The following is a 15,755-nucleotide window of genomic DNA, read 5'->3' as shown; positions in this document are numbered from 1 at the left end:
TTTACAATTTTTTCTTCACGGAATACGATTGTACCTTCATTATATTTAGTTGGCTATAAATAAACCAGGTGTATACCTGGCAGGGCCTCCGCGTGTGCGGATCGCCGGACTTGATGGACCGAAGGTCTGATCCGGAGATGGCGCTTCTTATGTTCTTATGTCTAGTCTGTAGCCTTCATTTGAACCAGCTCTATTCTGTCCATCTCCTTTAGAGCTGAAGTTATCAGAACGGAGAACGTTTTCTCTTTAGCAGACGCTTCATATAATGCAATTTGAAGTCAATTGATTTAAAACCAATATATCATCACATCTAATTTCTAATCTAATCTAATTTCCATCTTATATACCGGATCATTCCAGCAAGGACTCGAGCCGGTTAACAAAGTTTAAAAGAATATGATATAAAACAATAATGAAGGTCATTAAAAAATTTTCAATAAATTAGATCAGTCCTCAGTTAAGGATCTCTGAAAGAGATACGTTTTCAGATTTTTCCTAAAAAGTAAGAGAGATAATGACGTTCTGATAATCGAGGGAAAATCGTTCCAAACTTTTACCAAGGAATAGGCTAAGGAATGTGAGAATTTACCTAGGGGTTTAATCCCTTTAACAGAAGGGAAGAGCAATTTAAATTTATGTGTATTCCTGGTAGTGTAAAACCTAAGAGAGTTAAATGATAGAGGTAATAAAGGTGAAAAAATTACATTGGCACATTTAAATTGAATTCGCCATGGAATAAAACAGCAACGTTCTCCTGCAGCAACAGGTAACCAGCAAGCGGGGCAGAGAGGGATAAGCGGATGGGGTAGGACAAGTCTTCTGTCGCCGAATGAGCCTACCTCCAAGAAAAGCAGCTGTTTGGAAAGTCATGAAGCAAAGCAAGGACTAAATTGCATGTTGAAACTGAAGCCAAAAGATGCAATGGCAGGGTGTTTTCCTGCTATGATTTAAAGCAACTGCCTTCTTCAAATGTTATTATGTGGAGAATCTGCCAAGAGAAAATTGGCATAATTGATCTAAGATATGAGACATGTCCTGATTAATGCCTGTAAATCTTACAGATAGCGTCTCATGGTCCAAGAGAGCAGAGTCTGCCCTGAGCGTCGTGTGGATTTACAAATCTACTCCAAGGCTTGGCCCATAATTATCCATCGCAAGCTCCTACTAACAGAAACATTAACTCGTACCAAATTTGATTCCAGCTCAGCTTATGAACATTATTAGAGCTGAGCCTGAGGACACTCTGACCCACTGGAAAGAAATTGAGAAATAAAACCAAATATTTTAAATAAGAAAGCATTCATTGTGGTTTCCGAGGTAGAGCTGTATACTGCTTCAGAGGGAGAACTGGCTCTAATTTTCTGCTAAATATTAGAACCTAAGAACATAAGAGTTGCCATAGTGGGACAGACTACAGGTCCATCAACCCAGTATCCTGTTTCTAGCACTGGCTAATTCAGGAGTCCTTTTACCGATTTAGTGTGCGCCATAGAATAGCATGCGCTAAATGCTAATGCACCCATAGAATATAATGGTCGGGTTAGCATTTGGCATGTGCTAAATCAGTTAGCGCACCTTACTAAAAGGACCCTTCAGGTAATAAGTACCTGGCAAGATCCCAAATAAATACTCAAAAATATACTCAAATACAAACCCATCCAAATATAAATCAAATAACATCCCCGCCCCCCCTTTTCTAGTGGAAAAATGTTAACATGAATATAAACTGAGGGTTTATATCCCAGCATTCCTTCTCTTCCATCTTTCCTTCTCTCCCTTCTCATAGAAACATAGAAGGTGACGGCAGATAAGGGCCAAGGCCCATCAAGTCTGCCCACATCAATGACCCTCCCCTACCTCCCTTTGCGAAGAGATCCCACCTTTCGATCCCATTTAGCTTTAAAATCAGGCACACTGCTGGCCTCAATCACCTGCATCGGAAGACCATTCCATCGATCCACCACCCTCTCTGTGAAGAAGTATTTCCTGGTGTCGCCATGCAATGTCCCTCCCCTGATTTTCCATGGATGCCCTCGTGTTGACGTGGGTTCCTTGAAGAAGAAGATATCCTCCCCCACCTCTATACGACGCGTGAGGTACTTGAATGTCTCGATCATGTCCCCCCTCTCCCTGCGTTCCTCAAGGGAGTAGAGCTGCAGTTTATTCAGCCGTTCCTCATACGGGAGATCCCTGAGCCCCGTGACCATCCGTGTGGCCATTCGCTGGACCGACTCAAGTCTCAGCACATCTTTGCGGTAATGTGGCCTCCAGAATTGTACACAGTATTCCAGATGGGGTCTCACCATGGACCTATATAATGGCATTATGACTTCGGGCTTACGGCTAACGAAACTCCTTCGTATGCAACCCATGATTTGTCTGGCTTTAGATGAAGCTTTCTCCACCTGAGTTGCAGTCTTCATGTCCTCACTGATGATTACCCCTAAGTCTCGTTCCGCTACAGTTCTCTCTAGGATCTCACCATTAAGAGTGTAAGTCTTACATGGATTTTTGTTGCCAAGGTGCATGACCTTGCATTTTTTGGCATTGAAGTTTAGTTGCCAGGTCCTGGACCAATTCTCCAGTAGGAGGAGGTCGTGTGCCATACTATCGGTCTTGGATTTGTTGTCAGGTCCTGTTGTGTTCTTGTCCACTATATTGCATAATTTGGCATCATCGGCGAATAACGTTAATTTACCCTGAAGCCCTTCAGCCAAGTCCCTTATGAAGATGTTGAACAAGATTGGGCCCAAGACCGAGCCCTGCGGCACTCCACTTAACACCTCTGTCGTTTCGGAGGGGGAGCCATTCACCACCACCCTCTGAAGTCTACCTCCTAGCCAGTCCCCCACCCATGTAGTCAAGGTATCTCCCAAACCTATAGAGCTCATCTTGCTCAACAACCTGCGGTGTGGTACGCTATCGAATGCTTTGCTGAAATCTAAGTACACGACGTCCAGGGACTCCCCAATATCCAGCTTCCTCGTCACCCAGTCAAAGAAGCTGATCAGGTTGGATTGACAGGACCTCCCCTTTGTAAACCCATGTTGACGGGGATCTCGCAGATTCCCCTCGTTAAGGACCGCATCCAATTGGTGTTTGATTAGAGTTTCCATTAGTTTGCTTACTGTTGATGTGAGACTCACTGGTCTGTAGTTCGTAGCTTCCGTCCTACTTCCTTTTTTGTGGAGTGGAATGACATTTGCCGTTTTCCAGTCTAGCGGGACTTTTCCTTTGCTAAGGGAGAGATTGAAGAGTGTTGATAGTGGTTTCGCCAAGGTGTCTTTTAACTCTCTGAGTACTCTGGGGTGTATGTTGTCTGGCCCCATGGCTTTGTGAACCTTGAGTTTGGATAGTTCACTGTAGACACTATTGGGCGTTATCTCGAAGCTGCAAAACGGGTCTATCGAGCTATCCCCTGTTGGTAGTTGAGGGCCGGATCCCTGCGCCTCACGGGTGAAAACTGAGCAAAAGTATTCATTTAACAGTTTGGCCTTCCCGGAGTCCGATTCTACATAGTTCCCGTCCGGTTTCCTAAGGCGTACTATCCCTCCTGTGTTCCTGTTTCTATCACTAATATACCTAAAGAATGCTTTATCACCCTTTTTGATATTCTTTGCTAGATTCTCCTCCACCTGCAATTTGGCCACTCTGACTGCTGTTTTGACGGTTCTTGACTTGGCCAGATAGTCTTCTCTGGAGCCCTGCTTCCCTGAATGTTTGAAGGAGATGAATGCTCTCTTCTTCTCTTTTATGAGGTTGGAGACCTCCGTAGAGAACCACTGCGGTTTGTTTTTTCTTCGTCGTTTGCTTACAGATTTAATAAATCTGTTTGTTGCTTCGTGTATGGTAGTTTTCAGTGTTGACCACAATTCCTCTACATTATCAGTTTCTGCTTGGTTTTGCAGCGACTGATGGATGAATTCCCCCATGTCCTCGAAGTTGGTGTTCTTGAAGCTGAGGACCTTAGTTAATGTGTTGGGTTTGGTGAAACCTTTTCTGAGGTTAAACCATACCATGTTGTGGTCACTGGATGACAGCGTGTCTCCCACAGAGACATCTGTGACACTTTCTCCGTTGGTAAGTATTAGGTCTAGAATCGCCTGATCCCTAGTTGGCTCCAAAACCATTTGCTTGAGTCTTGCTCCCTTTATAGAGTTTAATAGCCTTTTGCTGCTGCTGGTCGCAGAGGAAAGTGTGTTCCAATTCACGTCAGGCATATTGAAGTCTCCCATCAATACTGTGTCCCCACGCAAGGTGATATTCTCTATGTCCTCGATTAATTCCATATCAAGGTCTTCCTGTTGCCTTGGAGGTCTGTATACTATGCCAAGGTACAGGCATTTGTCCTTTCCCCTGGCCATATTTACCCACAGGGATTCCCCTGTGTACCTAACATCTGTGATTCTGGTAACTTTGATGTCATCTTTGGCATATAGTGCTACCCCTCCTCCCATTTTGCCCTCCCTGTCTTGGCGGAACAAATTGTAACCCGGTATGACCATGTCCCACCTGTGGGAGTCCGTAAGCCAGGTTTCGGATATTGCCACCACATCTAGGTCAGCGCCCCTCATTTCCGTCTCCAATTCCAGAATCTTGTTGCCCAAACTGTGGGCATTGACGTACATAGCCTTCCAAATCCTAGGTTTGTTATGGCTATCTAGTGATATTCCCGATTGAGCTCCATCGGCTCCTTTGGTATTGTTTGCGATGTGTGTATTCTCCTTAGACCCTGAAACACAGTGTGAACTTACCCCGGATTCGAAAATGTCAGTATCCCCCCTGAACCCGGAAATGTGAGCACCCCCCCCAGATCCATGATTGCTATGTGTATATACCTCAGATCCTGAATGGTATTTGCAGCTTACTTCATTAGATAGGTTATTAGTGCCCGTACCCTCCCCCAACTTACCTAGTTTAAAGCCCTATGGAGTAGGCGGGCTAATCGGTGTCCAAAGACGTTCTTCCCTCTGCTGGACAGGTGCAACCCATCTGGTCCCTGTAGTCCTTGTAGTGCCTCTCCGTGGTTCAGGAACCCGAAGTTCATCTCCTTGCACCATCCTTGCAGCCAGTCGTTTGCCTTCTGGATCCGATTCTCTCTGGCTCTTCCCTTGCCTCTTACTGGAAGGATCGAGGAGAGGCAAGGGAAGAGCCAGAGAGAATCGGATCCAGAAGGCAAACGACTGGCTGCAAGGATGGTGCAAGGAGATGAACTTCGGGTTCCTGAACCACGGAGAGGCACTACAAGGACTACAGGGACCAGATGGGTTGCACCTGTCCAGCAGATACCTCCACCCTGAGGTATCCAACATTCCCCTCCCTCCCTCCCCTTGATAACTGGCATTTCTCCCATTCCCTCCCTCCCATTGTGTTCTTCCTCCTCTGCCACTGGTGTCATCAGCTCTCCGAACCAGCAGAGTGTTCACCACCTCCATCCCCCTCTGAACAGACACAGTTTGTACTTAGTTCTTCCCCTCCCCCAAATTACCCTCCTCACATAGAACCACCAGTAGGCCTCTCCAGGCCTGGCCTACTGTACCTCTCTGGTTGTCTATTGGCACAAGAGAGATCCCGTTCGCTCCTGTCCATGCCAGCTCTGTCGAAAAATGACTGCGAGATTTGACTGCCAGTTTTATCTCTTTTTTTTTTTTTTTTTTGCAACCAGAAGGAAGCTCCTGCAAAGTTCTATGTTTCTACTTTTTTTGAACCCAGATACACTAACTGCTGTTAGCACATCTTCCCGTAATGAGTTTCAGAGCTTAATTATTCTTCGAGTTAAAATAAAAATATTGCCTCCTTCAGCAGCAATTGTGACACTCAACATGTGATTTATATCATTATTTGCCCTTGCCAACTTCTTTATATAAAGCTAAGAGGAAAATAAAAACAAGAATTATCGAACATCGGAGTTGTATAATGAGAGAAATATTGACAGCACCTCTGGTTCAGCATTGGAGAGACTTTGCCCATACCATTAATGATCCTCGTTTTGTTGTATTCAGGACCTTCAAATTAAGTTGGAGAGGCAGCAACATTGACAATGTTTTATTGCAAGCAGAACAAAGAGCGATTTTTGAGCTGAATATGATCATGCCTGCTGGATTGAACTCGGAGATTGATTATCGTCCTTTTTTATAATTTATCATGAATTTTTTCATATTTAAATAGGCCTGTGATGTTTCTTTGTTTTTCTGTCTATGATAATCATTTCTTATGATAATCATTTTTAACCTTTAATTTATTGTTAGTATCACTCTCTGATTATTTTACGGTTAGACTTTTATATATTTGGGGAGCTGTTTATTACCTGCTGGGACGTCAGAAGAGACTCTACTTGCTGCCCTGTGTCTCCCGCAGCAGTGGCAGGGCTCGGTGGTGGAATCGGGCAGGCACTGCAAGAGACGGACCCCTGACGTCATTGGGTCCGTCTCTTTTGATTGCTTCAACTTTAAAACTTACTGCTGCCGCGGTTGAATTTGGGAGCTGTTTATTACCTGCTGGGACGTCGGAGAAGACTCTACTTGCTGCCCTGTGTCTCTCGCAACAGCGGCAGGGCTCGGTGGTGGAATCGGGCAGGCACTGCAAGAGACGGACCCCTGACGTCATTGAGTCCGTCTCTTTTGATTGCTTCAACTTTAAAACTTACTGCTGCCGCGGTTGCGGCCGCAGGGCATGGCCGAAGGGGCGTGCCCTAAGGGGAAGGTCCCGCCCCTTGGGAGCCCCATGGAGCAACGAGGAGCCGGGGAGCGAGAACTCAGGTTGTATAAACTTTAATCCTTTACATTATGGGGAAAAGGAAAATTAAGCCTAAGAGCTCAACACCTGCTGTTTCTAGACCAATGGATAGGCATTTGACTTTTTCCACAGAAAATCCACCACAACCTTTACTTGCTATGAACTCTCCCATGTCGGGTGCATCGATGAGTCCCCTAGAAAGGACCCCCCCCTTCACCCAGTATCTAGTGATAGCGGGAAGATCACCCCCGCTATTTCCACTGAATATGTGGTTTCTTCTGCACAATCAAGTAAATTAGTTTTCACTGACATACCTAAACCACCTGAGTTTTCAGGTGCTGTGGAAGATCAACCACTAGCAGTGGAAAAACAAGATATTACCCTTAAAGACTTGTGGTTAGGTATTTCTAGAGTTGAAGGGTTTCTCAGAGAATCAATGAAATAAACATTGGATTATTCACAGTCTGTGTCTCAAAAGTTTGTGAATGTGGATTCCAATTTAAGTTGTTTGGATAAAAGATTAAGTGTGGTAGAAACTCAAAGTAATACATTGCAAGCTGTCTCAGTATCTGCTGTTAAGGATTCTACAGTGTTATATTCTAAAATTGAAATGTTAGAAAATATGAATAGAGTGAGGAATCTCCGCTTGGTTAATTTCCCAGTAACACATTTATTATCTTCTGAAATTTTGTTAAGGAAATTTTTTAAAGAAATACTGGGATTACCCAATGCAGAGACTTTTCCAATCAATAATTATTATTATATTCCGCAAAAGAAAATACAATCCAACCAGGATGTGGACCACCTGGTCACAAATGAAATAAATTTAACAGAATTTTTGGAAGATAGTCAAGATGTGATTCAGAGTAGGTCCACTATGGTAATAACATGCATGAGTGAGATAGATAAGATGTTAATAATGAAACTTTATTTTAAAAATAGGCTGACAAAGTTTTGTGGAGATTTGGTTAGGATTTTTCCTGATGTCTCAAGAGCTATGCAACTAAGAAGGAAATAATTTTTGAAATTAAGAACAAGAGTTTTAGCTCTTGAGGCATCATTTTATCTAAAATTTCCATGTAAATGTCTTGTCAAAGTACAAGACATTGAATGTGTATTTTGGGATCCCATCCAGTTACAACAATTTTTAACGGCACAAGAACAGAAATGAGGTTTGTCGTATTAATGTTTCACTACTGAGAAAAATTGGAGGTCGTCATTGTCCCAATAATAGGGAACGGTCAAGATTCATACGAATCAGTACCAATTCTTAGTTTTCTTAATATTTCATGTTAGTATGGCTCCCCAATCTTGTGGGCTTGAAAAGGAATTTTTGTGTTATATGTATAATTAATGTAAATCTTTGTGTAAGAATCCTTTTTCTTTGTATCATTCTAATATTAAAATTGTAAATTTGTATAAATAAAAAAAAAAAGACTTTTATATATTTATATTCTTATTTTTATACTGTTATTATGTCTGTGGCTATATTCTTTACATTACAATATTCTTTGATAGTCATGTTAGTGAATATATGAATCAGATATTTATTATGATACAGTCATGCTATATTGTGCTTTATTATAAGTAAGGGTACACCTTGTAAGTCCCTATAATGTTTTTCCTTTTATTAATTTTTTTCCCCCTCAGGATGTCTCTGGTTTACATTATTATCTTCAAATTATACATCTTTCATTCTTCATCTTTTATGTTCTCATCACTCCTATTTCTATAGGTTTACCATCGTGTTCTCTTCATAGGCACATTAGTTTACTAAATAAGCCGATTAGACCTACATTCTTCCGGATAAATTCTTTGATTTGCATAGCAGTTTTAACGTTCATTCATACCATATTTATCTTTTAGACACGTCTTTTACACACGTCCACCAATCTATTGTTTTTATCTTACTTTAGACACGCCCATTAGCCCATTGCTTCCGTTTAAGCCCTAGATAGATCTCGCATTATGTTTTGTGGCTCTTTGGATATGAGTATCACGCCTCACGTGCTTCGTAGTCCTCTTTGGACACGCCCATCAAACAATCACTTTCGTCCACGGCTTGGTTGTATCTTTTTATAAATCATATTTTTTATTCACATTCCATTTCTCTTTTCATTTATATACTTATATATGTATACACATTTCCTTAGGACCCTTGAAGAAGGCAATTCTAGCTGAAACACGGACCATGTTGGGTTGATATTACCTGCGCCATTTTGGAGCATTTGCAAAGTATTATCATCATAAACTTTGACGTCAACTACCTCATATCCACAGTACTGCTTTTGGTTTTGGTTCTCCCTTGGTTTCCTGTGGTTTTCTGTTGGTGTTTTTTTTTTTGTTGTGGTCCACCGTTCTAGTACAACTTCCTGTGGGCGGGACACGGCTGAGGAAAGGGCCTGCCAGCTAGAGAGACAGCCTTTAGCACTGTCTCTGTGGCTGCAGCATTTGGGGGATCCAACAGGCGGGTAAAGGATAGTTCAGCTGTAAGCGGCCTCTACCACTGGGCAGCCCTGGGCATTTTGCTGGATTTGCTCGATGGTAGCTATGCCCTTGAATGAACAGGTTCTCCAGTGGTTGGAGGAGTGTGTGGCACAGTGGTTGGAGCTACAGCCTCAGTACCCTAAGGTTGTGGGTTCAAATCCTGGGCTGCTCCTTGTGACCCTGGGCAAGTCACTCAGTCCTTCATAGCCCTAGGTATGTTAGATAGATTGTGAACCCATCGGGACAAACAGAGAAAATGCTTCAGTACCTGATTGTAAAACCGCTTAGATAATCTCGATAGGCGGTATATAAAAACCTAATAAACTTGATATCGCCCCTGGCCTTTCCTTAGCAGCTTCTCGCCTATTATACTGTGGTGCCTTCCAGGGCTCGGTGCTCACTCCTCTATTGTTCAGCATATTTCTTAGCCTCCGGTCCACCCTGATTCAAGACATGGGCATCAGTGATTTCTACTAGACGGATAGCATTCGTTCAGTCACCTGGGTAGGCCTGAGCCACGCGGGAACACCCATTTGCTCAACTGAATTTTGGACCTGCAGAGCGGAACTGACCAGATCTCATGGCTAGGGGCTCCTTTTAGGAAGCTGTGGTAGCGTTTTTAGCTGCAGGTTAGCGCGTGCTGCCCCCCCACGCTATGCAGAAAAATTAACACCAGCTCAATGGAGGCGTTAGCATCTAGCGCAAGCGGCATTGCAGCGTGCGCTGAGGGCGCACTAAAACCGCTAGCACAGCTTAGTAAAAGGAGCCCTAGATGTTTGAAATTTTTGTCAATTAAATTGGAGATTCCCCATTAAGGTAACATTATCGTCTGCAGCGGGCAGGTGACTTTTGTACTAGCAAATGAGCTTTACTTTATTAAAATCTCTTTACCATACTGCTCTGTTGGCTTGATTTTTTTTTTCCCCGTGGAAAATCAGGGGCGGGAAACTGCACGGGGACACCAGGAAATTCTTTTTCACTGAAAGGGTGGTTGATCGCTGGAATAGTCTTCCACTTTAGGTTATTGAGCCCAGCAGCGTGCCTGATTTTAAGGCCAAATGGGATAGACACGTGGGATCTATTCACAGAGAAAGGTAGGGGAGGGTCATTGGGGTGGGCAGACTAGATGGGCCGTGGCCCTTATCTGCCGTCTATTTCTATGTTTCTATTTTCTGACTATGCATATTGCTATACGCCTTTTCTTGTAGATTGGTTTGTTATTTAGTGTATTAGTGGGCTGTAAGTTAAAATAAATATTTTCTGGCTTCCCCTTTTCCAGCTTGTTTATTTTTGGCAATGAGCTGTTTCACTTACTGGTTTACGGCATTGGATATGTGTCTTATCACACCCCAAATACATTTTTATTTTCCAGCATAAGAATTCTCAGCTGTGCGTGATCATTCTTTACTTATGCAGAAAATGTTTGACCATGGCATGCATGCCTTTGCTGAGAGGAAAATGAGATAAACCATGACCTATCCTGTATCATAAGCAGATTCGGATGAAATAACTTCTAGTGATTATTTTATCTGCACCCTGCAGAAAGGTTTTCACAGTTGTAATTGGAATACTATCACTTAATATGCATTATACATACTGAGAAGTTGGCCTCAGAATTGGATCCTGAAATTTCTACTTGTATGTAGCTAGACTGTAGTCTTATTCATTCTTTTTGGACCCACTATAGCCGGGGCAGGATTAATTCATCAAGGGCCCCTAGGCACACAAGTACACTGCCCCGCCCCACCATGCGCCCAGGCGGAAACAGGAAGCTGCGTCAGAGGGAAGCTTTGGGCAAGCAGCATCACTTGCACAATTACAGTTCCCATTGCCTTTCTTACCCATATTGCTTGCTTGTCTTACTTTCCGTCGATGGGGGGGGGGAGCCCACATTGCCGATCGATGCTGGAGGGGCCCATCGCCGTTTGGAAAAAAACAATGTCGATGCCCTCCTTCATCGGGCCCCCCTGACCATTTCGGGCCCTAGGCATGTGCCTACTTGGCCTATTGGTTCATCCTGCCCTGCCTATAGCATTTCCATTTTGAAGAAGTGGTCTAGAAATCTGAGTATTAAATACTTTTCGGAATGACCTAAAAGATAGAGAAATGGGCAGAGCAATGGCAGATGAAGTTCAACGTGGAGAAATGCAAAGTAATGCATTTAGGCAGTAAGAATAAGGAACACGAGTATAGAATGTCAGGAGCAACTCTGGGTAAGAGCGAACAAGAAAGGGACCTGGGTGTACTGATAGATAGGACCCTGAAGCCGTCGGCACAATGCGCGGCAGCGGCAAAGAAAGCGAACAGAATGTTAGGAATGATAAAGAAAGGAATCACGAGCAGATTGGAGAAAGTCATAAAGCCGCTTTATAGAGCAATGGTCAGACCACACTTGGAATACTGTGTCCAACATTGGTCTCCCAAACTAAAGAGGGATATAAAACTGCTGGAGAGGGTGCAGAGACGAGCAACGAAGCTAATAAGAGGTATGGAGAACTTGGAATATGAGGAACGACTCAAGAAACTGGGACTGTTCTCCCTTGAGAAGAGGAGGCTGCGAGGGGACATGATCGAGACGTTCAAAATGCTGAAAGGCATCGATAAAATAGAGCAGGAAAATAAATTATTTACATTGTCCAACGCGACACGGACAAGAGGACATGGTTTAAAGCTAAGGGGGGACAAGTCCAGGACAAATGTCAGGAGGTTCTGCTTTACGCAGCGAGTGGTGAACGCCTGGAATGCTCTTCCACAGGAGGTTATTAAGGAATCCACTGTGCTAGGATTCAAAGGCAAATTAGATGCACATCTCCTTATGAGAGGCATAGAGGGATATGGGTGGTAAAACTACATCAGGTGTATACCTGACTGGGCCTCCGCGTGTGCGGATCGCCGGACTCGATGGACCATGGGTCTGATCCGGAGATGGCAGTTCTTATGTTCTTATGTTCTTATGTTCTTATGACCTGAAGGTAGACAAACATATAGAAAAAGCAATGACAAAAACCAGAGGGATGAATGGCAAGCAAGAAAAAGTTGGTGATGGTACCTTTGTATAAATCTCCTGGTGAGATCCCATTTAGAGTACTGTGTACAATTCTAGAAACCATATCTTTAAAAAAGATAGAAACAGGATGGAGTTGGTCCAGAAGGGGGGGCTACTAAAATGGCCAGTGGTCTTCATCATAAAGCACATGAAGACACAGTTGAATATCTCAATACATATACTTTGGAAGAAAGGCGGGAGACATTGAAATATCTCCATGGCCTAAATGCGTAGGAGGCGAGTCTCTTGAGGGGGCATAGGATGAAGGAGAACGAGGACAGACACAGGAGGAATTTAAGAAAATACTTCTTCACGGGAAAAGTGGTGAATTTCTGGCATGACCTTCTTGTGGAGGTGGTGGATATGAAGACTGTATTTGAATTTAAGCAAGTTTGGGACACATACATAGGCTCACTAAGGAAGATGAAGATAGAGTGAAAAGACAATAGGTCTTTCTCTGACATCATCTTCACTCTCTTTGTTTCTCTCTCTAAGGCCCTCTTTTACTAAGCTGCAGTAGAGGCAGTGGAATACTGAATGGGAGAGGCGCTCCTCCCCCACCCTCATCTCTGCCTCCCCTGCTCCCCCCTGCCATACACGTGCCCCCTTCCCCCGTACCTCTAGTTGTTCACCGCCGCGAGCAACTAGTAATTCAATGTGCTCCTCATGACTCTGTCGTCTCTCCCGCCTACATCACTTCCTGTGTGCGGCACCTGGAAATGACGTTGGTGGGAGAGAGGACGCAGTTGTGAGGAGCACGTTGAAGTTCTTGTCGTTCGTGAACAACTAGAGGCACGGGGGAAGGGAAGGGGGCATGCGCGTGGTGAGGGGAGGAGTGGGAAGAGGTGGGGCGGAGAGGAGGAGGGGTGTCGGAACCCCCACCAACATGATGACCGGGGCAGACCACCCCCATCTCTTCTTCCCCCACCCCCTTACTACGCCACTGGGTAGAGGTTTCTACAGTGGCCCGGAGTGCTAAACGCTCTGATGCTCACAGAATTCCTATAAGCGTCGGAGTAGCGTTGGCGCATTTAGTACCCTGGGTCGCAGTAGAAACCTCTACCGCGGCTTAGTTAAAGAGGGCCTAATATACCCTCTCCTTTACAAAGCCGCGCTAGCGGTTTTAGCGCCGGCTGCGACGGTAACAGCTCAGACGCTCATAGGAATTCTACGAGCGTTGGAGCTGTCACCGCGATGGCCGTCGCCAAAAACGTTAGCGCGGTTTTGTAAAGGAGAGGGATAAGCTATCTATTTACCTATCTATCAGGCTTTATATATCATCTTAATGAACCAGGTTCATTCAATATGATTTTCTAGAAAAGACAAGTAAAAGCAGAATAAAACGAGGGACAAACGCAACATATACATTTCCCAAAGGGATCCCTTTCTCCTCTTCTGCTCAAACATGTGGTGCAGTTTTTAGCGCCGGCCGTAGTGGTAACAGCTCTTATGTGGTCAGCGCTAAAAACCGCACTACGCTTTTGAAAAAGGGAGGGAAAACAAATTTCATTATCATATCCAATTTATTATATCCCAAACAGCCATCGGTGTAAGGAAAAAATAGTAAGATGTCTTACAATGTAATATCTAAGTATTTCCTTTACTCATAATGAAATGGAATGCTTAATCCAACCAGCATCAGCCCTTAGAGGGAAAAGAGATTTTTTTTTAACTTCTTCAAATATAACATCAGGTTATTCTCTGTTTCCATTTCTAAATGCAACCTGTTCCAATACTCCGGTCCCGCACCACTAAAAGCTCTGGACCTCCAGGCTGCTCTCCCAAATTTCCTAACACTGGAGTCTCAAGAAAATTCCCCTGAATTGATTTAATGCAAACACGCACACGTATGTGATCCTACCTTATAAACATGATAATACCCACTCTGGCAATGTCTTGCTGGAGAATTCTCCAGGATTCTTGAATAAGCTGCTTTTGAGCTTCGGAGAGTTGCAGGGACTTAGCGGCTGTGGCTTGGAGAGCGGTGGTGCACTCTTCCTCCGGTATCCACCTGGACGTGCTTTCTTCGGCACTTCTCCTTTCATCGGGAACTGCTTTCGCGGGTTCTATGTCCAGACCTGACAGGGCACAGCCCATGCTCGCCTAACAGTGGCGACAAACCTCTGACCTGCACTGAGCCCCAGAACTCCCTGACCCAGACAACCGTGGACCGGTCAGATTAGCAGTGCTTAGGAGAGGCTTTCAAACCCAGCGACCGAACCTCAACATCTTTGGCAGGAATCAGCACGAATACAGTCCCTAGCCAAAAACAGTTCCAAAGGAGCTTTCCTTGTACCTAGAAAGTTTAAACAGAGCTAAAAGTATGAACAGCAGATCTAAATGTCAGGATCTAAGCTCTTATTAGAGCATGACAACACAGATCTGACAAGCTGTAAGCACATATCAGTGCTCCAAAAGATGCAGGGGTAAATTAGTTAAAGGAAAAGGAGGCATCCATCTCTATCTCTTCCCCTCCCTTTGGCTGGCTGTCTCTCTCCGTCTATGCCTCTTTCTCTCTCTGTCTATGCTGCTCTCTCCCTCTCTTGAGTCTGCGCTCTCTCTTTTGTTCTGTTATACTGTCTCTCTCTGCCTAGGGCTTTCACAAGCAGGTGGAAGACCCGTTCTCCATCCCCCAGGTCCTAAGGACCACTTTTTCCTCACCACCGAGAGTAAAAAAACAAACGTTTTTATTTATTTATTCGGTTTTATATCTCGTCCTGCCAGGGGAGCTCAGAACGGGTGACAAGTTTACATATGTATTAAACTGTTTTTATGCAAAGTGTTGGCAAACATGGCATGGCAGGACATTGTCTGACAGGGTTGGCAAAACAGTCGACAAAGCAGTGGTGTAGTAAGGGGAGTGCGTGGGAGGGGCAGTCCGCCCCGGGCGCGGCACCCCTCCTCTCTTCCCCGCCCCCCCCCCCCCGCTCCTCTCCTTGCCATGTGCGTGTCCCTTGCTTTCCCCCAGAACCTTTATTAGTTCCCCCGTCGCGAAGTTGCTGCCTGTGTCAGCATCGGCGTCCTTTCTCATAGAAACATAGAAGATGACGGCAGAAAAGGGCTACAGCCCATCAAGTCTGCCCACTCTGCTTACCCACCCCCTGTCTATGCCCTAATGACCCAATTTCCTTATCTTGACCCTCGTAGGGATCCCACATGGGTATCCCATTTATTCTTAAAGTCTGGCACGCTGTCTGCCTCGATCACCTGCACTGGAAGCTTGTTCCAATGATCAACCACTCTCTCTGTGAAGAAATACTTTCTGGTGTCGCCATGAAATTTTCCGCCCCTGAGTTTGAGCAGGTGCCCTCTTGTGGCTGAGGGTCCCTTGAGAAAGAAAATATCATTTTCCACTTCGACACGTCCCATGAGGTACTTAAATGTTTTGATCATGTCTCCCCTCTCCCTACGTTCCTCGAGAGTGTAGAGCTGCAATTTGTTCAGTCTCTCTTCGTACGAGAGACCCTTGAACCCCGAGACCATCCTG

At 44.5% G+C, this 15,755-nt stretch overlaps 1 protein-coding gene across 2 annotated transcripts in view; it reads right to left on the bottom strand.

The window, feature by feature from the left end:
- Positions 1 to 15,006, bottom strand: part of LOC117366126 (cytoglobin-1-like) — a 40,258-nt gene extending 25,252 nt beyond the window's left edge. Inside the window, exon 1 of one of the 2 annotated variants that reach the window (XM_033957258.1) lies at positions 14,130 to 15,006. In XM_033957258.1, the coding sequence (XP_033813149.1) occupies positions 14,130 to 14,365 (236 nt within the window). In that variant the 5' untranslated portion in view covers positions 14,366 to 15,006. The remainder of the gene's footprint in view (positions 1 to 14,129) is intronic. The other variant, XM_033957259.1, reaches the window with a different exon arrangement.
- Positions 15,007 to 15,755: the final 749 nt, after the last annotated feature.

The sequence above is a fragment of the Geotrypetes seraphini genome, chromosome 8, assembly GCF_902459505.1.
Source record: "Geotrypetes seraphini chromosome 8, aGeoSer1.1, whole genome shotgun sequence".
In the NCBI taxonomy this organism is placed as follows: domain Eukaryota; kingdom Metazoa; phylum Chordata; class Amphibia; order Gymnophiona; family Dermophiidae; genus Geotrypetes; species Geotrypetes seraphini.
This window is presented reverse-complemented; position numbering and strand designations above follow the sequence as displayed.